Source organism: Fukomys damarensis, unplaced genomic scaffold (assembly GCF_012274545.1).
Source record: "Fukomys damarensis isolate Sample0158 unplaced genomic scaffold, DMR_v1.0_HiC HiC_scaffold_8, whole genome shotgun sequence".
Lineage (NCBI taxonomy): Eukaryota > Metazoa > Chordata > Mammalia > Rodentia > Bathyergidae > Fukomys > Fukomys damarensis.
Genome location: NW_022900920.1, coordinates 24,236,768 through 24,264,171, shown reverse-complemented (window position 1 = coordinate 24,264,171; position 27,404 = coordinate 24,236,768). Strand labels below are relative to the sequence as shown.

The following is a 27,404-nucleotide window of genomic DNA, read 5'->3' as shown; positions in this document are numbered from 1 at the left end:
AAGAATGGTATAAGAAACTAAGATCTGCACCCTAAGTGTGCTTGTTGCTACTGAAATGTTATTGCTTCTGGGGCCTTTCAGCTAACAGAAAATGAAATATACATATTAACTTGCAGTAAAAGTACATCCATAAGTATTGGTATATGTAACTGGTGCACACACATACACACACACACACACACACACACACACACAGTGGTACCTCAGTTCACAAACTTAATTCTTTCCACGATTCTGGTCACAAACTGAATTGGATAAGAATCGAATCAAACTTCCCCATAAGGTCAACATTGAACACAGCCATTGAATTTGATTCGGTTCTCATACAGTTCAGTTTATGACCAGAATTGTGGAAAGAATTAAGTTCATGAACCAACATACCACTGTATATATTAAGGTAAACATGAGTTAACCCTGCTATCTCTAATCTAATCTCACAAGGATCATTCTAGAAAGGCTTTAACACTGATCATCCTGTGCCATGTTACATAGTGCAGCCTCAATAATATATTCATTGTTAAATTCTCTAAAAAAAATTTCCTGTGTTATTTTGGATTCACTCCACATTTCTTAGCGTTTATTTTCAACCACTACTTTTATTTGAAACCTGCCACAAAAACAAGTAGCAGTAAGTGAATTTAAGTGACTCCTGACAGTCAGTGTGCTGTATTAGGAGTGTTCAGTGCTGGCTAAGCCCTTCTGTAAATACTGAGATTTATAAGGTGCAAATATTTATGTGTATGTCAGCACTAAGTACTTCAGTTAGTATTGAGTAGGGAAGAAAAGATCATACTAGACTACAATTTCTATTTTTATTTGGGTTTGTGGAGCCTATATGTAAAAATAAATAGGGAGTTTGTTTATGCAGTTCATTTTATATATAGTATATATAGATATTGAATGCTTACTTCAGGAAAACCCTGTTGGAATTACATTTATTAGCTGTTGCACTTTGGAGAAGTTATTTAATTTTTATGACTTTTTTTACTGTCTGAGAGTGAAAAAATAATCATCCAAAGGATTTAAGGGTGGAGTATGGTAATTTAAATATGGAGCACCACACCCACTAGTGGTGCTGTTGCAAAAGTCCAGCTCCTGGGCACATGCCCTTTGTAAAAGGGATGCCCCGGGTGGGAGGGGAGTGCTGTCTTGGGAATTACACATGAGTGCTGCCAGGAGGTTTCTAGAGCTTAGCCCTGGTAGGGATTTCCAAGGCCATCTATTCAGTCCACACCCCCATCCTCCCTCCTGCATATTTCTCCACCAGATCATCTCTTTTTAGATTTGTCTTTTCTTAAAACTTCAAGGGACACTGCAGAACACCAAAGATCATATCAGTCCCATCATTTTTTCTAGGAGAAAATAATAATCTTGTATTACTTTGCCCCAATCTTAGTTTAATTCCCTTCAGAGAGGGAAACTTCTAAAGTGGCAAGATTCATTCCAGTCGTCATTGATGCTGTTTCTCTTTTTCAGTTTCTCTGAGTGTAGCAAGTATGGTTTTTAAAGCTAAGACTGATTCTTTTTTAAGGAGGTATTTAGTGAACCCCGAATATGTACAGCTTTCGAAGGTAGAAAAAATGTGTCTGGTGGTCTCTGTGAGCCATCCCATGTTACTCTAGGTTGGAGGTTGTTTTCTTTTAGGATTTGAAATACTTCATTCCGGGCTCTCCTTGACTTGAGGGTTTGTGTTGAGAAGTCTGCTGTGATTCTGATGGGCTTTCCTTTGCGATTGGTTTTTTTTGTTTTGTTTTGGTTTTTTGCCCCCCCCCCAATTGCTTTTAATATTTTGTCCTATTGGTTTTCTGGAATCTTGACTATTGTATGTGTAGGTGTAGTTTTTTTTTTTTTTTGGATCATGGCTAGTTGGAGTCCTATATACCTTATTTATCTGTATGTCAAATTGTTTTCCTCTGCTTGGGAAGTTCTCTGCCATTACTATGAACTTTTTGTTGTTGTTTTTTATGTCGTTTGTGCTATCTCTTGCTTTTTCATTGATTCCAATCAGTCTTAATGCTATTCTTTGTGTCATCTGCTGGACTGATTTCTCGTTTTTCCTTGCTATTTTTAAGAAATCTCTCTTTTCATGATCACTAATTGCAACCCTGTCTTCTATATCTGATATTTTGGCCCTGGATTTACTCATTCTGTTGTGTATCCGCCCAATGGAGCTTTTAATCTCCTGGATATCTGTTTGAATCTGTTTCATGAATTCTATTTCTTTCCTTTGCTGGGCATTCATGACTTCCATCATAGTCCTGAGCTCCTGTATTTTTTTATTTTTTTGGTACTGGGGATCAGACTCCGGTCCTTGCACTTGCAAGGCAGGCAAAAGAACCACTGAGCTAAATCCCCAGCCCGCTCCCCTATTTTTTTTTTTTTTAATTTGGTTTGTGTTCTAGAATTTCTAGGCATGCCTTCCATTTTGGGCACCATCTGGGAAATTTTTTCTCCTTTAATTTTTTTCCTAATGCTTCATTCATCTCTCTTGTTACTTACCATGTTATTATTTCAGGGTATCCAGGTGGTTGATTGTCAGATTTTTCCACCTTGTTTCCCCCAGGATTTGCCTTTGATGAGCTGGAAGTCTGAGTTTGAGACTTGTTTAGGTGTCTTCTCATTTTTATTTTTTTGTTGTTGATGGTTTTGGTTTAATTCCTGTGTTGATAATTCTATATTGCTTATTATGAGTATCTTTATTGCTAGTATTTAGAACCCTTAGGGAATGGTTACTTCTCAGAGGTGTCTTCAGTAGCTGGTCTTTAGATTTTGAGTTTGTAATGATCCTTAGTCTCAGTTTTGGTATACCAGGAAGAAGATTAGAACAATCACCTTGCCCCAGGTAATACATCAGCATCAATCATACTATCAAATATAGCTTAGAAAATGGCAAATTGTTGTAACTATTACTCACCACCTTTAACTGGATGAACTAGATTAAAATCAAGGACTAACCAGAAATATATTTGCAGTAAATAAACCCTTCAGTATAGCAAATTTACCCTTTGGGATGAAGACTTAGAAGGAGTTTGGGGGGGATAGAGAGATAGGAGGAGAGGGAAAGGTTAGAAATGGGGCTAGAGGACATAGGAAGAGCATGCAAATGTCAGGAAACTGGTGAAGACAGGAGGAAAAGAGAGAAGGAAGGAACAAAACCAAGAACGGAGCAATCTAACAGCAACAGGAAAACTAGAAATGTTCATTCATATTCACTCTCAGAAAACCAAGAGTGATTGAGAAAAGGGGGAAAAAAGCAAAATGGTACAGAAAGAGGAAGAAGAAAGAAAAAGAGAAGGAGCAAAAAAGGGGGCTGTTCAGGGAATGTCTCTGCTGTCACAGGTAGGGAACATGGGCAGCAGTGTGCAGATTGAAGTCGATTAGTCTAGGTAAGCCAGCCGTAGTACATTGAGATTCAGGTTGGTTTCTGGCTGCAAGGCCCAAGTTGAGCTCCTTGACCTCCTGCAGGTTTAAACTCTGCAACGTTCTTCAGGCTCTGCAGGCCACCCTTTCCCTGAAGCAAGTCTGGGTTCCTGTAGGGGTGCTGATCCCACCAACTCAGCAACTGCTATAGTCCAAGGACTTTCTTCACTCTCCCAGTGGGCTGCGATTTTCATCAGCAAGTCTGGGAGAGGCTCTCTCTCTGCTGTTCACTGCTGCTCTATCTTCTTGAACTTCTGATCTTTATGGCCCCTAGCGACTCTGTCCTGTGGATTGGGATCCCTGCATGGTCCGCAGCATAGTCTGGGGCAGGACAGTGGGCCTCCTTGCAGTGCCCCATGTTATTCTAATAAAGTCTCTTTCTTGGCTTAAATTAGGCAGAACAAATTCTGTTGCACTCATCCTAAGAACCCTAAATGGTAGCCTAAAAGTTTCGTGAAAGAAAAAAGTGACATTTGTTTAGTTAGTCATGAATATGAATAGGCTTTCTAGTTAATATATAGAATACATCCTGGAAGATTTATTGGAAATAAAGTTGGAAAGATTGCTCGGGTGAGGATTGTGGAGAACCTTGACTGCTAGAATCAGGAGATCTTATCAAAGCCACAGTTTTTTTTATCTTTATTAAGTTTATTGGTACATTTTAGTTATGCAGTACAGTTACATTCATCATTCTGATCTTGTACCTTTGCATGACTTAACTTGGTTCTTATTTTTCCCCATTCCCCAGCCTTTCCTTCACTCCTCCACCCTTCCCTGTTTACAAAGACATTGTTTCCATGTTTTTCCTTTTCACATATTTTTTCTTTTCCCTTTTCACATATTTTTTCTTTTCCCTTTTTATCATTCCCTACCCCTCCCACTTCTACTCTTTTAGACCTTTTCTTCCTATTACACAATATCAATTATACATTTTGTTTTTCACACCAGAGAAACTATTTGGTATTTACACGTGTGTGACTAATTTCACTTAAGAGATGGCCTCAGTGTGCATCCACATAGCTATAGATGTCTCTAGTTTCTCATTCTTTATGGCTGAGTAGTACTCCTTTTTATTTTTTAAAAAACACATCTTTTTTATCCAGTCTCCAATTGATGGGCAATTGGGCTGTTTCCAAATTTTATGTATTACAAACTATGCTGCTATAAACATGGGTGAGCATATATCCTTATGGTATGATTCTTGTAATTCTTTTGGGAGGATGCCTAGCAGAGAAATAGCTGAGTCAAATGGGACTTCCAATCCTAGTTGTTTGAGGTATCTCCATAGTGATTTCCACAGTGGTTGCAACAGTCTGCACTCCCACCAACAATGGAGAAGGGTTCCTATTTCCCCTCAACCCTACCAGCGTTTGTTATTGGTTGATTTCTTGATAGCAGTCATTTTTTTGAAGATAAAATTGAAGAGAGGGGTAGGCAAGGAGATTGGGATGTCTGAGTGTTCTGTGACAGCCTCTTTTGTGAATGCTTGTACTTTCCTGCATTATTTATTCAATTCATCATTTTTTGAGAATTGATTCTATGTGCCAGGCTTATTGCTATATTTTTAGTACTATAAAAATCTTTAAGACATCTGTTTTCAATGCTCCCAAGCTGAAATGTTAATCACACCTGTTACTGCAAGAGATAAATCATTATGTTTATGTAAACATTATAGGTATTTTCTGTAAGAGAAAGTGATTAACTCTTTTGTTGGGTTAGGGAAGACTTCAAAGAAGTGGTGATTTTTGAAGAGTTTCAAATAGTAGTTTGCCAGGCTTTCACAGTGTAAAAGGGTAGAAACAATGGGATTAGAGGTGAACAGTAGTGGAAGATTTACTGAAATGAGAAAATGTTACATAACAGCTTTGCTATTCATGCTCTTATTCTTTTTTGTTTTGGTTTGGGAGAAGATACCAGCCACTAGAATGTCTCATTACATGTTTTTCTTGATGAAGAGTTAATCTGAATATATGTATGTATATATATATATATAGATAGATAGAGAGAGAGAGAGAGAGACACACACACACACACACACACACACTTCAGACTACAAAAGTCTGGAGAGAACCTGCTTTTTCCACTCATACCTAAAAGTAAACTTGGGAGAAGTTTGGAGCTGTGTTTTTTATATATGTATGTATGTTTTGCCTAGTTTAAAAATAGGGTATGCAATTAAAACATTTGTAAATTTTTAAAAATGATCAAAGATTTAGGATTGTAATCACATTATGTGATAGTTTAAAAATGACAAGAAAAGAAATGCAAACACTAAACTCCAAGGAACACCAGTAATTAAAAGATGGGCCAAAAAAGAGGAGGCCCAGGAGAGGATACTGAGACAGGGTAAGCATTTAGGGGAATCAGAGAATCGGGGTGTACTGGAAGCCCGGGGAAGGCTACAGGATAGGGTTAGAAAGCCACAGGAATGAATAAAACTAGAACTCAGGAATGTCTATTAGTTTGCATAAAGCAATGGTTACAGAGCTTATTTATTTATTTATTTATTTAGAGACAGGGTCTCACTATGTAGATCAGATTGCCCTGGAACTCAGTATGTAGCCTAGGCTGCTCTCGAACTCCCAGGGATCTTCCTGCCTCAGCCTCCCGAGTGCTGGGATTACAGGCGTGCGCCACCACACCCGTTTTACAGATTCTAGTTAGAGTGCTTTCTGTGGAATGTTGGGGACAGAAGCTGGATTATGGGAGTGTAAGGGCAGAGGAGAAAGGGAAATGGTCTACCCTACCTTTCAAGAAGATTGGCTGTGGATGAAGGAGAGAGGTATTAGTGGCAAAGGGGAATACATGTCAAAGGTGCCTTTTTGTTTTGTTAATGAGAAAATTGATGTACATTGTTCCTGGAGGTCCATGATATTGACTTTCCTAACAATGGAATGCCTTAAAGACATCAGGATGTTCTGTGTGATATGTACATATATGATTTCACTCTCATTCAAGATGGGTTGTCTTATTTTATATTCCATTCTATCACAAAATACTGTGTTCTTCTATAGCTGTGTGGAGATTTTAGAGAGAATAGGATGTGCCAGAAGCATATATATTTGGAGTTCTAAGTTAAAATTTGAATCTGGCCTTATGTGGGTTTACCTTATTCATGGAGGAGAAAATCAAGCTGATTCTATTCCAAATGTGTGTTTGGAATTTGGGAGAAATTTAGAGTATATACAGAACAGCTATGTGTCAGCCCCCTTACGCCCCACAGTTTGGAGGTAAAAAGGGAAGGAATTTGAGTGAGCAAAATCTAATGTGAATCTAGTAGAATAATAATTCCTTGTAAACAGCATCACTTAGGATTGATCTCTTTCTGAAGGACTTGCCAGCCAGTAGGTGTGCCCATTCTGAGCTTTGTGACTTTTCTAGACCATTGCCTAGAAAAAGAATTTGTTGGCACAAGAAACCAAACCATGACAAAGTAAGTAAAACGTGCTGTAGTTAGTTAGAACCAGAAACGACCTATACCCATCTCTCTCTCAACTTTCTTCCTAAACATGGCAACTAAAATTGTGGCTTTGGGTTTGAAACTAGTAGTCCAGACTTCAAATATTTCTTCTGTTATACCTTATTCTTAATTTATTGAAAATACAATCTTTAGGCCAGGGATTTACCTCAGTGGTGCCTCGTAAGTGCAAGGTCCCAAGTTCGATCCCTGGTGCCAAAGAAAAAAGAAAATACCATCTTTAAAGGATTTTATGACCTCGCCCCATTTTTATAAATGTATTTATGTGTGATCAAAAATTACATTTGAAAATCAATTTTTCCCAGTTTATGACTTTGGAGATTCCCCAGGCCATCATTATACCTGCTAGGGTTGAAATGGTCTCTCTGAAAACAAAATTATTTTTAGCCTGTCTTAAAATATATGGCATCTATTTACAATTAAGCATTGCATGGGATTATGTTTTGCTAGGTACCCTAGACTTAGTGGCTTAATGTGGTTTCTAACCTGCCAACGAATGATGTGTTCATTTTACTTTATGTGCTCTAAGATAATTGATTGGTCAGAAAGGAAAAGTGTATTTAAAAATTGACACTTAAAAATATTACATTGATTTGTATCCTTAGCAATTCATTGATATTGTTTGTTTCAGATGAGAAGAAACAGATGGTTGCAAATGTGGAGAAACAGCTTGAAGAGGCAAAAGAACTGGTATGTGGACTAACGAGTATATTGTATGTAAGGTACAGTGCTTTAGGCTGATGCTTTCCTCTAGCCGTATGCTTGTGGAAAGGTGAAACATTACTAATTAGTGCTTTTTGTTAATTGAAGGAAATTTAATAGCTTCTTGAGATTTCACTCTTTGTAATAAAGGGGATTCATTAAATGTCAACCTATAATTTTTATTCCATCATAATCCTTTGTCATAAGACTGCTAAACAGCTAGTGTGAGTAAAGACATACCATACACAGGTACCATACACTGTGGTTAGCATATCACTTGCTTTATAACATTAAACTTTCTTGAAAGCCTTGCAAGACAAGCACTGTTTGTCAGAAACTCTGGAGGGTCTGAGACTTTCCCCTACTTGCAAGCAGAGTGAGCTTGCCACAGCTTTACAGATGGTTACAGAAGTCAGAGACAGACTCATTTTACACAGGACAGCAGCTGCCAGAGCTTCAGCCTGGTTACATCAGTTCCTGAGCCCAGATGCCACAGGGGTGATGCAGGCCTAGTAGTATGCTGACACGAGTAGCAGAGCACCTTACAGGAGAGGAGCACAGACCCCGGTAACAAGCCACTTTATAGAAATATGGAAGCAAATCTTTGTCCCAGAGGGACGTGCTAGTTCTTTCGTCAGAGTTACTTCCTGTGAGCAGAACTTGAAAAATGGCCTGGACTGAGTAGCTAGAACTCGCAGTCTTGGCATAGCCAGCAGGCCACGTAGGAGCAAGAGAGAACCAGGCCGGCGCAATTCCCAGCACTCGCCACTGACTTGTACACGGGACTGAGGCTGGAACAGAGTACATAATTTATCCGAGGTCCCATACCCTGGTAAGTGGTACAGTAAGACCCTGTACCTAGATAGGCTAAAATCAGAGCTACAGCTTATCCACTACTTTTTCATTGGAATAAGATCATACATAGGGAGCAAAAAAGAGGGTGAAAAGTTATTGTGTCCCCGTTTTGGCTCGGAAACCAAGTATTCCAAGTGTGAGTCAATTTGTTACTGTGCATTATGGTCCCGAATGAGTTTATTACTGCTTTTCTAAGTACTGAAGGGTACTTAGTGGTTTTCCTCTAGGACTACCTACTGAAAGACTTAGGACAGTTCCTAAACTGTTCCTGTTAATTAGCATTCCTTGGTCAAAAAACCTAGAAAACTATACCTTAAACAGATTAGGGAGTTGAGGTTCCTCTTTGAATGTTCTTTCCAGAACCTTGTTGGGCCTTTAGATAGTTCAAGGACATTATGAGTCTCTAGGAAAGGACTGTAGAGGGCAGCCAGAGTCTGGAGCGTATTTGTTGCGATGAGGGCACCTGAGGGCTGCAGCTTTGGGGAGCATTAAGGGGAGAGAGGCTCTTCTTCCCAGCCGCACGGTGCACACGCCCTCTGTGTTCCCCCACAGGAAGGCATGGCCTGCAGAGCTGCGCTCCTGCTTCTGTTATTAATTCTCTTTTAGGCATCGGGCTCTGTGAGGTCCACTGTTAGGCCCTGGTGGCTGCCGCCGCTGTGTTTGTACCATGGCAGCTTTACCTCCCTTTCCGTGACTTCTCATATCTGCCTCTCTTTTGAAAGCTTCCTTTTTAAAGACAAATGTTTTTCACCTTACTTTCTTTTTATATCAAACTGCTTCTTTTGTGCTGCTTGGTTTTCACGTAAAAAGACTGACTTTTAGGTACCCGAGCAGCCAGTCAAGACCCTTCTTCCCTCTGGGTGGCAGGGAAACCATAAATAGTGCAACTGGTCAGTATTTCAGTCCTGAGTTGTCTTGTCATATTCTTGAGATCCTTGTAGCAGCTTTTCACTATCGAGTTTGTTGTGATTTGTTTGCCTTCTTCTGGAGACATTGTGTTTATTTTGTGATGATAAACAGCTGGTGTTCTGACAGCTATGGTTTTACTATAATAAGGAGTATAGAACATAGCTTCCCCTCACGGAGCTTATGGTCATCTTTAGTTATTATTAATTGTGGAGTTTTGGCTAAGATACATATTTTTGTTTGTTTAATATGATCAGAACAAGTTCAGACCCAGCCTGGGCAACACAGTGACTTAGCAAGACGTTGCATTTAAAAAAGAAGTTAAATTTATAAATTAGATGGGGACACGGCTCAGTGCTAAGGCCTTGGATTCAATCTTCAGTACCACAAAAACAACACAACCTCTGGCTGATTTATTTAGTTCTGACAGTTGCTTGGTAAAGACAGTGATATTGCATACGACCTGTTTGATGAGGACTCTGACTGTCAGAGTGAATTGTGTGTCTGCTGAGCGGTCAGTTTGTATTCATCTGTTGGTCGCCGGAGTGAGCACCTTAGTTATCCAGTGGTCTTCCCAGCTGCATGACTGTTGTGACAGCATAGAACATGTACACGTTATGTGGCTTCATTTGTTTTTTTTTGTATTTCCTTTTTATTTCTCCCCTACTTTTAATCTTATTTGAAATGTCCTTGTAAGATGTCTTAAACAAAAAATGTAGTTAACTCTCAGACTTGGAGTTACGTGGACTTTTGCAGTGATTTGGATGAAACTTTTCATCTTGTTAGAACTAAGTATGTACTGATGATTTCAGAGAAGTGCTTTAAGTAATTACTTTAGGTAACAATTTTATTTATTGGTGGTTCACAGCTACGTTGAGACACGTCAATAATTATTTTTATGCTTATTCGTAAGTGTTTGCTGCACGTAACAATTGCATTCATCGTGGGGGGTTGGTACATGGACATATCTTCTCCGCCTCCCTCCTCTCTCCCCCTCCCTCCAGATCTGAGTCTCCTTGTCATTTGCAGAGCGTCTACCTCCTGATTTTATAATATCTGTCTTTTATTTTGCTCCTTAAATTATATCTTGAGTTCTCATAGAAGAGAAACCATGAGTTATTTGTGCTTATGTGTCTGATTTATAGTGGCACCTCAGTGCACAAACTTGATTCTTTACACAATTCTGGTCATAAACCAAATTGGACAAGAACCAAATCATGTTCACTGGTTAGGTTCAGTGTTGACCTTATGGGAAAATTTGATTTGGTTCTCATCTAACTTGGTTTGTAACCAGAATCATGGAAATAATTGTTTGTGAACCAAGGTTCCACTATATTTCACTTAACTTTATGGTCTTGGGTGCATTCATTTTCCTACAGATGATTCAAAGTCATCATTTTTCGTGGCTAAGTAGTATTCCACACTGTGTAAACACCACATTTTCTTATCTATTCATGTGTTGATGGACATATAGGCTGCTTCCAAGATTTAGCTATTTAGAATTGTGTTTCTGTGAATAAATGTGTGCATATATCGCTTTAATATGATGTCTTTAAGTCTTTGGGAAAGGTACATAGAAGGGGAATAGCTGAGTTGAACGAAATTTCTAGTTTTAGATTTTTGAGGAATTTCCATAGTGGTTGTACTAGTTTTCCTTCTTGTCAACAATATAGAAGGGTTCCTTTTTCTCCTCACAGCCTCACCAGCACTTATTTTTGATTTCTTGATAATGACCATTCTTTTTAAGGTAAGATAGAATCTCGTTGTTTTTAGTTTGCATTTTTCTCGTGAGCAGTGATGTGGAACTTTTTTCCCCCATGTATTTATTGACCATTTGTACTTCTAAGAAGTGTGTGTTCATTTCACTTGCCCATTTTTAAATTTTATTGGGGGGGGTCTAATTGTTTTGAATTCTTTATATATTCTAGATATTAGTTCTTTGAGGAGTGGCTAGCAAAAGATTTTCTCATTCTATAGTTTATGTATTCACTCTGATTATTTTCTTTGCTGTGCAGAAGCTTTTTATTTTGATATAATCCTACTTGTTTTTTCTTGATTTTTTTCTTTTCTTTCTTTTTTTTTTTTTTTTTTTTTTTTTTTTTTTTTTTTTTTTTGTTGTTGTTGTTATTGTTGTTGTTGAGGCAGGTTTTTACTCTGTAGTTCAGACTGTCCTTGAACTCACTGTGGAGCCCAGCCTGGCCTCGAAATCATGGTGATCCTCCTGCCTCAGCCTCCCAAGTGCTGGATTAAAGGCATGCACCACCATGCCCTGCTTTGATATTATTTCTTGTGTCAGGGTTCTGTTCAAAATGTATTTACCTATACCTATGTCTTCAAGAGTTTTGCTTATTTTATCTTCCAACAGATTGTTTCTGTTCTGATATCAAGGACTTTGGTCCATTTTGAGTTTAGTTTAGTACATGGCAAGAGGTATGGGTCTAGTTTCAATCTTCTGCATGTGGATAGCCAGTTTTCCCAGCATCCTTTGTTAAGGAGTCTGTCCTTTTTCCAGCGTGTTTTTTGCCCCTTTGTCTAAAATCAGATGACTAAATGTGCCTGGGGTTATGTCTACATCCTCTATTCTGTTCCACTGATTTACAGAGACTTGTCAATAATTTAAATGATTACTGTTTAAATCAATTAAAATTTTCCTCTGTTTCTTAATAAAGTTGAGGTCTGTTAATTGAAATCTGATTTTCTGGCTTATATATATTCTATATTTGGTCTCTAACTCTGAACAATGAGTTTTATTAGTAACAAATTTATATCATTACAGAAATAAATGATAGGAATGCTTTGAAAAGCAAAATACATTGCAACATTTTTGCATGTTGTGCTTATAAGACATGGCCCTGGGCCAATTTGTCATTACTGGTTTTTATTTTTAATGTCAAATATGAATAAGCTACCTCTGTGACCTTGTATCACCATTACCACAGTTAAGATTAATCTACTGATGAAGAGACCTGTTCTAAGACTATTACAGGAATTACCTAATTTAGTTTTCACAGCTGCCCTAGGAAAGAGATGCTGCTTGTAGAAATGAGAAGAATAAGGCAGAGAGATGATAAGAGCCCTGTTCAGTTTCCAGGGATCAATTAAGTAGTGGAGCCTGTGATGTGAACACGGGAGTCTCACTGCTGAGCCCGTGTCCTGAACCATTATAGTTGTCTGTATCGCTGCCCGTTAAACTCTCTTGTGTTCTACCCAGAGTGTTATATGATGACAGGTTGTTAAAAAGTGCCCCAGTGTGACTTCAGTAAGTCATGTGTGATTTAGCATATTGTTGTAAAAACATACAACTCCTTATCGTTGTGGTTATAAAGTATAAGGAGTTGGGTGGAGGCCAACAGCACATGGAAGGAGGTTTTCCTCATCAGAAAAGTCTTCCAAAGGAAATTTCACCAAGTGGCTAAAGTGGCTGGCGTCCATGTGTTAGCCACAGGCCTTGGTGATGTGGCTTATCTTCCCTGATGCTAGAGATTCCTGCTAAGAAGACCAGACCAGGTTGGACTACATGATCAAAGATGGACTCTTTCAAGGATATTGAAATCAAATTATTGAAAATGTTTGGATTACTATATATGCTTTGTTAGAAATTCTCGGGAAAGTAAACAGCTGGGCGCTTTGTGTGTCTCTTGTCAAGTACTCAGTAGCGACTTATTGAACTAAAACAAAAGATAAGCTGAGAAATACTTTCAGTGTTGGTTGATCCTGGGCAGTCATCACCATGTGCCTGATTCCTCAAATATAAAATGAGGATTTGGAGCTAAATGCTTTCAGCTCCAAATATGTGTCAAATAAGCAATAAGCATATGGTGTAAATTATACTCTTTCTCTCCCTTCTAGCTTGAGCAGATGGATTTGGAAGTCCGAGAGATACCACCCCAAAGTCGAGGAATGTACAGCAACAGAATGAGAAGCTATAAGCAAGAAATGGGAAAACTAGAAACAGATTTTGTAAGTTAAATTCCTTCCTCTGTTGTGCTTACTAATTTTTCAACTGAATTTTCACTTATGTTTTGTATTGTTTCCTCTTTGTGCCTTAATCGTTAAATGCATAGCCTTCAGGGGCTCAACAAACGAGAAGTGACATCTTTCATGATTTATGAATTTGAGATCTGATAGCTATAGAGATAGCTTACAATGCAATTTAAGGTTCGTTGGATTCATTATTCATAAATAGATCCAAATCATCTAGCCCTTTAGGTTTGGATAGTATTTATTGGTATTTAACATCTATTAGAATTTCACAACCCTGTATCTGACCTTGCAGAGTGTGTAGTCTATAAGTTGCAGTGTCCACGGAGGGACTGCAGGGTCCTCAAATCTCCCAAGAATATGTACTCATTTGTGGATGCAAGTTTCTGTGTGCATTTTTTCCTGGAATAAACTTTTAGATTTATTCTGTCTTAAAAGGGACATATTATAACACCATCAAAAAGAAAAAAAGAACTACCTGTACTTGCAATTAATAATTTGAATAAGTGATCATGTATTTGATTATTCCATTAGAATATTTAGCTTTTTCTTCCTGTATATATGGCTTTCAACTCTACCCACTTTGTAGCAAATTTAAAAATAAAAAAAAAATTTTTGGCACTGGGGATTGAAAAGATATAAATTTAAAGGCATAATGTTAATATTGCTGGTAATTAAAGTAGAAAGAACACAACTAAGCAAATCTCATTTTTGGTTGTATATTTGAGTGTAAAACAGAGCCTTAAGGTGTTATTTGCACACTTATGTTTATAGCCACACGTTCACACTACCAAAGAGGTGGAAGCAATCTGTATGTCTGTCGGTAGATGAACTAGCTAAAGGAAATGACTCTACACCTGATGGAATATTACTCAGCCTTCAAAAAGAAGGGAAATCTGATATATGCTATAACACTGATGAACCTTGAGAACATTGCACTGAAGGAAAGGAGTCAGTCCAAAGACAAATGCTTTATAAGTCCACTTACATGAGGTATCTGCAGTAGCCACGTTCTGAAAAACAGAAAAGTAGAATGGAAAGTGCCAAAGACAGGGGAGGGGAGAGAGAAAACAGTTGTTTAATGGGCGTAGAATTTCAATTTTACAAGATAAAAAGTCCTGTCGAGCAGCTAAACAATGTGAGTATATTTAACATGACTAAACTATGCACTTAAAAATGGTTAAAATGGGAAATTTTATGACATTTTTGTTTGTTTTTGGTTTTTGGTTTTTGGTTTTTGGTTTTTTGAGACAGGGTCTCACTATGTAGTTGAGCATGGAACTCACTATATAGCCCAGGCTGGTCTGGAACTCACAACGATCCTCCTGCCTCAGCCTCCCGAGTGCTGGGATTATAGGCATGTGCCACCATGCCCGGCCTGTCATAATATTTTATAATTAAAAGAAAAAAAATGTAAGAATACAGATTAAAGGGCTGGGGATTTAGCTCAGTAGTTCCGCCGCCTGCCTCACAAGCACAAGGACCTGAGTTCGATCCCCCGTACCAAAAAAGAAAAATACAGATTGAAAAATGTAAAAACCTTGCTAATAGTAAAAGGATAACGAAGTCAATATAAATGGTAGCTAACTGCTCTTATATAGGCTAGTGTATGAAATTAAGATTTCAGTAAACAAATTTCATGTCAGGTGCAGGAAGAAAAAGATGCAGGTGAGAAAGACCTGAGCCTTACCTGTGAGTGACGGATGCCATGTGCTGCCCCGTAAATCAGCTTTGTTTCTGAATCTGGGGTTCAGTTTCCTAAAGGAAGTCAAGGCCTTATAAGGAAGGGTCTCCCTGTGTCTGTTTCTCCCCAAGGTGTTTTACGTTTGGAGGTTATACCTGATAGGCTACCCGATACCTTTCTCTACCAGAGCCTGGAGAGAGGGTGGTTTGCTATTACACATCTTTATTGGTTATCTCAGTGAGTATTTTCCTGACAGGCTGAGATGGGCTGCCTTAGTTGCTGTGTCACCTTCTCGACACTATGGTGAAATGTCTGAGATAACCAGCTTTAAGGAGGAAAGAATGATTTTGGCTCCCAGTTTCAGAGGCTGCATTCCATAGTCAGTTGGCTCTGTTTTGGGGCATCTTGGTGGAGAGTGTGGTAGAGCAGGTCTGCTCACCTCGTGCAGCTAGGAAACAGAGAGACTGGAAGGGGCTGTAATTTTAGTGTCCCCTTCAAGGACACACCCCCAGTGACCTCACTTCCTTCCAGTAGGCAGCACTTCCTAAGATCCCACCAGCTCCCAATAGTACCACAGACGAGGATTTACCATGTGGGCCTTTGGAGGACATTTAAGATCCAAGTCATTAATAGTCACTCTGATGCAAACCCTTATTAAACTATGATCTTACCAATGAAAAAGAATCCATTATAGGCTGAATTCAGAAGAGAAATATAAATGATTGGTTTCTGTTCCCATGCCACTGAGCTAAATCCGCGGCCCTCTTCTGGGTTTTAGAAAAACTAAATGTATTAGTTTGCTTTAGCTCTCATAACGATGTACCAGTCTCAGTAGCTTCAGCAGCAGAAATTTGTTTTCTCACAATTGTGGAGGCTGATAGTCCAAGGTCAAGGTGGCTTCTTCTTGAGGCCTCTTCCTTTGGTTTGTAGGTACTCTTCACTGTCTCTCACAGTCTTCTGCATGTATCTGTGTCGTAATTTTCTCTTCTTATAAGGACAGCAGTTGTTGAATTAAGGCCTGCAATAATGCCCTCCTTTTAATGCAGTTGTCTCCGTGAAAACACTATCTCCAAGTACAGTCACATTCTCGGGACTAGGGACTAGGATGCCAACATAGTCCTTGCGCTTGCGAGGCAGGCAGCAGAACCAGTGAGCTAAATCCCTGGCCCATTGTTTAGTTTTAATCTTTTCTTTTTTAAGGTTTTTTCCCAAAGTGGAATTATTTCTATGGCTTATTATGTCATCTAACACAATGTTCAATCTACTTTGTTTCCTAAAGAGTTTAATATTGGGTAGAATCCTTTATTTTAGTTATTTGGAAATTATATTCTTGGCTAAGTATTCTTTTCTTTGCTATATTTGTATTATAAAGAAAAATGGAAGCAACAACTATGAATTTAAAATATAGACTGTAGGCTATCATTACATATTTATGCATATATATTTATGCTATATAGTATATGAATATCCCTCAAGAAAGTATCTCCAGAGCTTTCTTCTACTTCCATCAGCATACATCTTTCCCCACCAGCACCGGGTCTGTTGTGCAGTGATTTATAGTTTACGAAGCATTTTAGCGTGAATGGTTTCAATGCTGGTGTGAAGAGCAGACAAGATGGAGTCACATCCTCACTACACATGAGACGCCTGGAGGCTCAGACTGATGACAGACCCCTCCAACGAGACTTTCATGAGTACTGCAGTGTGCCAGACACTCTAGGTGCTGGAACATGCCACTGAACAAGATAAAGTTCTTGCTGTCATGAAATTTAAATTCTGTTGGAGTAACAAATATCTACTAGGGAGTATACTAAACAAATAAGCAAATGCATATAGATTATAACTGCAGAAAAATAAAGCAAGTAAATGGATAAAGAATGATCACAAAGGTCACTGTGACTGTTTTTGTTAGGGTGTTTTCTGTGGCTTACATAAGAGAAGAAGAGAGATGTGTGGTTATGAAGGAGGCAAAAGAAAGATCTCTTATGGCATTATAGGCTATAGTACTTGGCTTTTATTGGTTGGCAAGAAGCCACCGGAGGACTGAGACAGGTTCTTGCTATGTTACCCAGGATGGTGGCAAACTCCTGGTCTCAAGTGATTCTCCTACCTCAGCCTCCTGAGTAGCTGGGACTGCAGTCATACACCACCATGCCTGGCTCTGTGAGTGGTTCTTTGACTCTTGTTTTATAGCTTTCCTCATTTTACCTTCCCATATCACATGAGATATTTGAATAGAGTCCAGAAAATATTTCTGTAATTTCCTTGACTTGATTATTTACTTTTTACATTTAATTCTTTTCTTTTTCATTTTAAAGTGGATACCTAGAAATACTGAAGTTCAAGAAAAAGGAGCAGAGGTAGTCTTTCATCTCTCTGTGTGTGTACTGCACATGAATCAGTTCTCCTGTTCTCTTTATGACAGCAAGACTTTTGGCAGCACTTATTCCTGTGGGGAGAGGCAGAGGACAATACATACCTCATGGTCCACTTCCGTGCTTTCTCAGCCCCTTCTGCTCTTGCTGCTCTTTATATGCCTGGATTCTGTAGACTTCTCTACTTCCTCCACTTTTCTTCAGTACCCTCTCAGCCACTCCTTTGGGTTCAATGAGCATGTTTACAGGAACCTATAGTTCCAGTGCAGATCTCTTTACACCTCTGGATTGCTATTTCTAACTACTTACTGGACAGCTGTACTTGAGAGTCTGTTAGGAAGTATTATGGTTTATATCTAAATGTTTCCCCAAAGCTTCATGCACTCATAGGTTGGGCTTTGGGGAATAACTGGATTATGGGTGCATGATACTGGATTAGCTCACTGACTGGTTTAGCATAGTTTTGGGTGTGGCTGAATGTATTAACTGAAGACAGAAGGCCTACCCGGGATGTGGGTGGAACCAACCAATAGGCTTGTACCTTAATGGATTAAAAGAGAAAGAAAGACTAGCTGCTTCCTACTTGCCCTGCCATGGACTGTTTCTCCTCTGCCGTGTTCCTCTGCCATACTACCTTGCCTTGGAGCTAGCTGACTCTGGACTGAAACTTCTACAAACTGTGAGCTAAAATAAACCTTTCCTCCTTTAACTCGTGGATGTTGGGTATTTTGTCTCAGCAAGGAGAAAGTAACCAAGACAGGCAGTAATGCTCAGTTGCTGTAAGAACCGGTCACTTCAGAGTTATCTCTAATTTTTCCTTCTCCGTAACATTCCATAGCTAATTGGTCACTAAGTATTAGCAGTCTTGTTCCTTAAATATCCCACGCATTCATCTCTGCTACTGGAAGCCTTTGTAGTTTCTCCATCTGAGTGATTATCGTAGTTTTTCCTGCTCTGCTCTTCTGTGAGTGTCACTCAGTCAGTACATTTGTTTACGTACTGACTATCCCAAAGATTGCTTAGGTGTCATCTCAAGCAGTCAATTCCCGAACTGAATAAATCTGATAAAATTGTCATTTTTATATTTCCTGTAATAAAACTTAACAAAAATATGCAATTTTTTTATCCTGTATTTAAATAATTGGACTGGTAAGTGGTTAATATCTTCTATTGTAGTGCTTTTTAAATTCTGTGCTTGATATTGTAGCTCCTATGTTGTGGAAAAACTAGATTTTTAACATTTTCCTTAAACAGGGGCAGGAGATTTAGCTCAGTGGTGCCACCACCTGCCTAGAAAGTACAAGTTCCCAAGTTCGATCCCGGGTACCAGGAAAAAAAAAAAAAAAAGAAAAAGAGTGTATCTCAATCTTTTTTTTTTTAATCACCCTCTGAGGCAACTATTCTATTCCTTTCCTTTTTCCCCTTTTTTTAGTGCTGGGGCTTGACCACAGGACCTCGCACATGCTAGGCAAGTGGTTTATCCCTGAACAGTATCCCCAGCCCAGGTATTTATTTTCCTTAAGCATCCTTCTCTGCCCCCGATGAAATTTTAATGTCACAGGGATACTTTATATTTATGCATCTGTGTATTATGGCCCTTTGGAGGGCCACACAACTTTGGAGGAGCTAAGATTTTTCATCTTCCAGTTTTTGCGTGTGTGGGTGTGACACTGACCATGTTGGTAATGCAAGCCTTAGAGAATCTGCGCTTCCTTCGGCTGGCTGGAGGAGGTCCCTGCTGATCAGACCGGTGCCCTTGCGCTTACCCGGAAGCTTTGTTAGGTAGGACCTGTCCTATGTTTAATTAAGGTGTGGCTCCTTTGCATGACAAGTGTTCCATGAGTGCTCTTGCCTCTGTTTAGTGCGGGTTTTGTCTTCCTACACTGGGTAATCGCCTGAGTCTTCGTCTCCCCGGTGCTTGCTAACACTTGTTCTCTCTCATGGGGCCTCACCCTCTGCATGTGCAAATTCATTTTCAGCCACAGACCTCAGGGGATCGTGTTGTAGAATTCTGGAGCTCCTTCTTTCCAGAGCTCCTTCTCTGTGTGCTGCCTTCTTGCCTTATGCTGTTGAATTTCGCTCCCAGTGCTGAACTCCGATGTCTCCTCCTAAGTTCTGCCATGTGTTGGCTTCCGTTTGGCCTCTACCTCCCTGGGCTACAACCCAAGAACTGTACCTGCAGGCAGAGAGCCAAAGCCTTACGTCTTCCTCTTCTCCAAGGGATTGCAGTCCTATGCTACCTGTTGTCCGACTTTTAAAACAATTGCTTCACATATTTTATCCATTTTTATTGTTCATTAGTTAAAGTTGGAAAGTTAGCCTGGTGTCTCACTATGCCGTGACTGGAAAGGAAAGCTCAGCGTGGTTTTAATGTGCAGTGCCTTGGTGTATAATTGTATGGATAATCTGAAAATTAAAAAAAAAAAAATCTAGTGTTTATAGTGACCTCCCACAGAATCTAATTGTAAATGGCTAAAAGATTTTTTAAAATTCAGGCTGAAATCTGATTGGATTGTGGGAGGTGCAGAGATGGTAACATTCATCTTTATGTTCTATTTATGCTCAGAACTCTTGCTTGGCTCTCTTCCTTTGCCTATCCCATGTTTCTTGATTTCAGGCCTCTTCTAGCCAAATATTGTTCATCCTTGGCTTCCTGTAGTCTCGGATGCAGTGGAAGCACTGGCTCCAGGAGAGTTCAGATCTAGTCCCTTTTCGATTAGGTGAGGAAGAGGAGAGGGAGACCAACGACTTGCCTTGGAGTCGCCGAGCTGTTTAGACCGGGGCAGAAACAAATAGACGGAGACCATTTTCATGTTCTGCTCATGATCCTTGTCATTCTCCCCTCTCCAACTCCAGGTTTCCATACCGCGCTATTTAGTAACCTGTTTGTATCTTAGAACGCGTATGTTTCAGATGTTGTTTCCTCTTCTCCTTTTTTCCAGTATTAATTGTGGTTTGCCAGGGTTTGGTCATGTCAGGATGATCCAGGAAAATGAACCAGTCAGAAGGGAGGGGAAAAAAGAAAAGAAAAGAAAAGAAAAAAAAAACAGTTGAGGATCCCCCCCTGCAAGTTTAAGATTATTGTTTCTTAAGACAAAAAAAAAAAAAAATTAAAACCTTTGTACTTACAGAAATAAGAGCGACAACCAAATTGTAAATATATGAAAAATGTCTGATCAAGGGTCAGTGATAGAAAAAGAAAGGAACAAGTAAGCAGTGCACCAGGCTAAGGTTCCAAAGGTTATGAAGACCAGGCACGTGAAATGCTTTTCACACCCCGATATTGTACTGTGTACTGTGATGCTAGCACCATCTTGTGGTTGAGTTTTGTAGTTGCATGTTTCTTTTTCTTTTTCCTTTTCTTTCTTTTTCTTTTTTTTTTTTTCCTCTCCTCTGTGACAAAGCTGAACTTCCTTTAAGACACATACACATACAGGGAAGGGTGGAGGATGAGATTGTGCTGAATGATAGAACTGGAGCTTTTTAGCCCCAGTCTCAAGTTCACTTCTGTCCCAGGTCAGTGGTGCCAGAATGCTGTCCTTTCCCTGTTTGGCAGCCTATGTGATGTGATTGTTAGACCAGCTCTAGCGCAGAGCTGTCTACATCAGAGAATGGCACTTCTATTGACAGTCTCAGCAGTGAGGCTGAATGGTCCTAGAAACCCGACTACCTGCGGACTACCGGAGCTAGTCCCTCGGGTCAGGGTTCAAAGGATGCTGTGGAACCGCTTGAAGCTTTTACTGCCACTGTCTGCACTCTTTCTTTTCACAGGTGAATGGACAACTTGAGTATCTGAGTGAAGTCCGTTCCCTCCTCCTTCTTCTTCCTCCTCCTCCTCCTCTAATTCTGGGACTAAAGAGGTTTGAATGAGAAAGACGGATTTAAATTTTGATTGTGATTGGAAGGTGAAGAACTTGGTGCTTCTGGTTCCATTTTAGCTTTCCCGTACTTGTGACTTCCTGGGATGTTTTACTTCCTTTTCTGTAGAAGATACAGACAATCGTGAAAACACGTCTAGAGATTTAGGTAGCCTCAGTGGTACTATGTGGTAATGACAGCATCAGCTAATCCTTTTTTGCAGAAATAAAGCCAGACTGGTCAGAACCATCTCAGAAATTCCCTTTTGGCACATACACTTAATTAATATGCCTATCATTTAAAAAATTACACTTGTTTTTTTTAAATTACACTTGTTTGATTCTGTGTGCAAATATCTGCTCATTACTAAATATTCTGAAATAAAAGTAGAAAGAATAAGAACTCATTTTAGCTTTACTGGTATAGAACTACACTTTATAGGAGCCAGGTGTGGGAGTGCATTCCTGAAATCCTAGCTCTCAGGAGGCTGAGGCAGGAGGATTTCTGGGAGCTTGAGGCCAGCCTGGCCTATATAGTCAGTTCAAAGCCAGCCTGAACTACATAGTGAGATACTGTCCTTAAAAAAAAAAAAACTACATTTTACAGTTTTATTTCCTTCCAATCTCTTCTTTGCCTATCTTTTGCATAACTTATTCTATATAATAATGATGTTAGTCCACATATTTTCATTTTTTAAAACATAAGTTCTAACCTTTGTATTTTTCATTTCTATAAATTCTTGATCATTTTTAGGGATACATAATATTGTTAACCTTTTGTGGAATCCTAATATATATCCATTTATCCTTTCTGTAATTTATTGTCCATCAATGACTATATTTGAACAGAATTATTTAATTAGGACCATTTCTAAGAAGGCAGGTTACCAAGGCAAAGGGTATCAACAGTGTGAAAGCCTGTAATAAAATATGCCCGCCTGGGCCTACTCCTTTACCGTGGCCCATCATGCCACTGTTCTTTCTCCATATTCTCTGTGCCACAATATGATTTGAGAGACAGAAATTATAGGTAGACCAGGGCTGAGTACATCATGCCTTACTCATGTAATACTCCAACCATTACTTAAAAAGGTTGTCATTATCTCTGATTGTGCGGATTTTGCAGACTCTGGAATGAAATGTAACTGAGATGTCTTATTCTAAGATACAGTTCCATGGAAGGTACAGAGACGTCGGTAAGGTTAGCAGATATACAGGCCTCTCTCCACGGTCTAATCCTGACTTCATTTTACATTTTCAATATTTCCTCAGAAATCAGAAACTGAAGAATATTTCTTTTGGTTCCTTGGATATAACTATGACCTTTAAGGGGATATTACTAGATTTATATCCAAAGTCCATAAATGCACACACTGTTTTCCTTGTTTGTACTCATTTTTCTTCAGACGATGGTTTTCCATTGCTAAGGCCCTATTACATAAAGCCGTTGGAAAAAATTCACTATGGAGTTGGCCTCCTTTGTTTGTAAAAGTCTCATTTTTGGCTCCTTCCTTGGTAAGTCTACACACAGAGGCTGTGTAATTTTTTTTTTTTTCAGTTTTTTGAGACAGGGTCTCACTATGTAGTTCAGACTGCTCTGGAACTCACTGTGTAGCTCAGGCTGCTCTCGAACTCACAGCGATCTTCCTGCCTCAGCCTCCCCAGTGCTGGGATTACAGGCATGTGCCACCACGCCTGGGGAGGCTGTGTAATTTTAAAGGCCAACACAGCAAACAGACAAACCTGGTAAGGAACAGACCAAAACCTGAGCTTAGCTGTAGTAGCTGCCTTCTGGGTGCTGATCCGGGCTTGCGATGTGTATCACCTGCAGCCTTCTCTTCACCACGGTACACTTAAATGAAACAGCACTGTGTGTTAAATATTTTATTTTTGGGCTCATGTGCTGAACTTTAGGTTGGCCTTAATAGATTTTCTTTACTCCAGAAGTTCTAACACTTTTTTCCAATGTGACTGGTTTTATGATGCCTGCTTGGGACTTGAGACCATTGGCTTTTGCTACTGTAGAGTTTTATGACTGGTAAAAATAACTTCCAGACCCACTGAAATCATGGCAGAGTTGAAGTGTGTACTGATGTAGATATTTGTGTGTGCACCTACGCATTCATGTTTGTGTAAATTTTCTTTCTGAAAGATAACATTAGATTCCAAATCAGATTTTGCAGTTTAGTTGAGAATTTTTTTAGCAACTTAATTGAAAAACAATATTTTCTCATTATTGGAATTAAAGTTATAGTGTGATTTAATGACGAAAGGAGTAAATTCTTGTAACTTTGTAGTATTCTAGTGGCTTGGGTTTTCTTAGTATTTTTCAGAGGCAAGTTGCTTAATATATAATATATTACTTTTATTATCGTCGTCTCCGTTGTAATCCCTATGAAATGACTTAACAAATGATCAACGCGCTTCCGTTTGTCTTATCTAGGAAATAAAGAGAAAAGATGCAGAGGAGTAAGATTTTGAAAGATTAAGTGTAAACCTGTGACAAATTCAGCTTTACTGTCAGTCACTAGATGGCGCTGTTCATTTGCAGAGCGCCATTTTTAAAAAGAAACTATGGTAGTAACTGAAATTACTGCCTCATGAATAAAATATTTCTGATGGGATTTGCATTTCTATATTGGCTGAAGACACTGTGTTGAATGTTTTATTAACCAGCCCAGTGCAACTGTCAGCCTATTAAAGAGATCCAATGGTCCCTGTTTAAATAAATAAACTAAATAAATCCAATTCGTCAAATTGTGTTCCTGGCTGTTTATTTTCTATTCTTTTGATGTAGAGTTTATTTTAAGTTAAAGCTACATCGGTTTAAAAATTAATGGGAAAATGTTATTTGGTGTTTGGAACATGAAGAAGCTAATTGCCATAGTCAAAAAGCCAGCTCTTTTAATGTTAAATTGTTTGCTCATAAATAGTAAGCTTTTTACTGGTTGTTTACTAACTGTCCCATGATCAAAATTTGTCTGGTAGTCTACAATAATATATGGCCAGAGATTATGCTGTCAATATTTGAGGAACCCCTAATTTCTCTAGGAAAAGTACTGTGTGCTTTTACTTGGTTTTGCCTTTGAGTCATTTCCATTTTTCACATATGGTATACTATTCCTTGGAAAGAAAAGTACTATAACTAAGTGATTTTTTTTGTTTGTTTGTTTTATTTTGTTTTTTGAGCCTCACTATGTAATTCAGGCTGGCCCTGAACTCACTGTGTAGTCCAGGCTGGCCTCAAACTTGAGGTGATCCTCCTACCTCAACTTCCCAAGTGCTGGGATTACAGGCCTGGGCCCCCATGCCTGGCCTTAATTGATTTTTAAATGAAAGTCCATTTACAAAAGCATTCATTCACCCGGTGAACGTCAGGCGTTAAAAGCAGGCAGTGACACTGGGATAGTGACGCTGCTGAAGGAACCAAAGAAAGGCCTTGAGGTGGTGCCTTCATGCAGAACCAGTGAGCACAAGTTCACTGTCCTCTATTTAACAGCTGATGTTCCAGGGCCCTTGAAACTACAGTGGTAACACCGCTGACTGAACACGACGCCTCATAATTAGGCCCCAGGGCTACGATACTGGAATAAAGTATGTCAGTTTGGTGCTCTGCTAAAGTAGGGTTCAGGTTAGCAACTTGAAATGATACGTCATGGTTCTAACTTCTCCCCCCCACACACAAATCTTTAGTTCCTTTTTTTTTCTCCCCCTCTTATTGTCTTCTATGCAGCTCCACATTCATGAGATTCAGAGCAAAATTTAAAATGGGTTAGTTTGACTTAGTAATAGCTCTTAGGAACATTCAGCTGGTTTTGATGAAAACTGAACCAGTTCTGATCTTTCGAGAGGTTTTTGAACTGTGTAATAGGAGTTGAAGAGTTTTGCTCTGTTGACTATTTTAGGCTTTCCTGTCCAAGAAAGTGAGTGGGACTAGACAGATTTGGCCAGGTAATTTGCTCCTTATACATGTAGAAGAGAATGGACAGTATACCCAACTGGTTTTATTTATTTTTTGCTTAGTTCGTTTGTTAAACTCTGTGTCCTTTAGTTGCCCAAACTGGAACAATCATATGGAAGAGTAAACATAAATAACAAATGTGGGGTCAAGTTGTCCTTTTGGCCTTTCTTTCATGGAGTTCATCAGATCGTCATTTAAGTGCCTTTGCTAGAAATTCCTCTGAGATGCTTTAGTGCAGTCCCGTTAGGAAACCCCAAGAAACGCGCATCATCCTCGATGCCTTTTAGTAATTCTTCCAAATCCTCGCGTCTTTGTAAATGTACACAGCCTGCTGCAAGTCCAACTCCAACACAAGATTCTAAGGAACATCTAAATGGTCTCAGCTTCCATTTGGTTCTGTTAAATATTCCTTAAAACTCATTGTCACTATCTTAAACTTGAGATCTACTGCAAAATGGAGATTTATGGGTTATGAAGCATTTGATATGTAATTACATTTCTAAAATGGAGAGAGAATGCCAGATTTTATCCTTTGGGAAGTCACGTATCATGGAATTGGCCTTGGTGTGAAATGTCTAATTACAGAAATGAAGCATATTTCTTAAAACCATATGCTTACAAACAAGGATTCCCTTTCTTTCTTTCTTTCTTTCTTTTTATTTATTTATTTTTGTGGTACCAAGGATCAAACTCATCTTGCAAGGTAGGCGCGGTGCCACTGAGCTAAATCCCCAGCCCAAGGATTCCCTTTCCTAATGTCTTGTAAGTTTTGTATCTGACACTCTCTTGACTTGTTTAATGGGACAGTGTATTGTTGTATATCGAACAAATAACATTTTTTTGTTTTGTTGTTTCCTTATTTTGATAAACCTAGTTTACAAATAAATTTCAGTTGAAATAATATACATAGTTGTCCTATTGATGGACATATTTGATATGTTGAAAGGAGAAAGTTACTAGCTCCATGATTAGAATCTTGCAGATGTATAATTTTCACTTCAATGAAGTTTAAAATTGTTTTCTATTTAAAAAAATGTGCCTAACACAGTTTGTAATAGCTAAATCTTGGAAACAACCTATTTGCCCATCCGTTGGAAACTGGATAAAGAAGTTGTGGTTTTTCTATAAAATGGAATATTACTCAGCCATAAAGAGCGAGAGAATAGATTCATTCATAGGAAAATGGATACATATTGAAGATATACTCCTAAGTGAAATAAATAAGTCCCACATGTGTAAATACCAAATAGTTTCCCTGGTGTGAATATTCTGCAACAATGCATAAGATTCTAATAAGATTACTGACATTTAGAAATGGGAGGAAAGGAGCTAAAGGTGTAGGGAAGGTGTGATACGTAGGGGAAGAACAAAAAGGGAAAAGAAAAAAATGTGAGAGAATGAAAAGATGAAAATAAAGTGTTTGTAGATGGGGAGGGGAGGAGGGGGTGAAGGGAGGGCAGAGGTAAGGGGAAAAAAATGAGAATCAAGACTTGCCATGTAAAGGTACATGATCCCAACAATGAATGTAACTGTACTGTATCCCTAAATGTACCAATAAACTCAATAAAAAAAAAATGTGCCTAAGTACTATGTATTCCATGTATTATCTGATCTAGGGCTTTTATTTGAATGCTTTATTTACATAGAAATATTGTTAGATATTAGCTAGAAATGATTAATTCCTGTTTTTCAATACTGTATTGTTTGAACCAAATTTGGCTATGGACCACTTTTCCAATAGGGCCAGTGTCAAATGGTGAGAAAAGCCCAGGGACTGTGGACCTGAGACCTTGAACACGTGGCACATTCATTCTGGGCTTTAGTTTCCTCATGTGCAAATTTAGATTGTAGTATAAATCTCGTCCACTTAAGGGGGAAATATGAGGGCTCAGTGAGATAATAGATATGAAAATACTTTAAAAGCTACCCTAGGTTTAATTAGTGACTTTCCTGTGAACAAATAGTCATCCTATAGTTAAAGAATTTAGAGGTTAAAGCACCACAAACCAGAAGATCCCTTAAGTACCCTAAAAACAGAAACCATTTTCCTCACTTTCAGAGGGCCGAATGTGGGTGCTTATACAAAGGGTAGGTAGATGCATGAAATCTCCCATCTCATTTGAGGGGCGACCTAAGTAGTCCTGTGTTTGTACACTAGCGTGTTTTGTTTGTGAAAAACATCTTA

General features: G+C 38.9%; 1 protein-coding gene across 6 annotated transcripts in view; it reads left to right on the top strand.

The window, feature by feature from the left end:
* The window catches only part of Vti1a (vesicle transport through interaction with t-SNAREs 1A), a 363,959-nt gene that overhangs the window by 7,152 nt on the left and 329,403 nt on the right, over positions 1–27,404 (top strand). For all 6 annotated transcript variants that reach the window (XM_033761429.1, XM_033761430.1, XM_010634613.3 and 3 more), the window contains exons 2-3: positions 7,530–7,588; positions 13,211–13,321. In XM_033761429.1, coding sequence (XP_033617320.1) covers positions 7,530–7,588; positions 13,211–13,321 — 170 coding nt within the window. The remainder of the gene's footprint in view (positions 1–7,529; positions 7,589–13,210; positions 13,322–27,404) is intronic.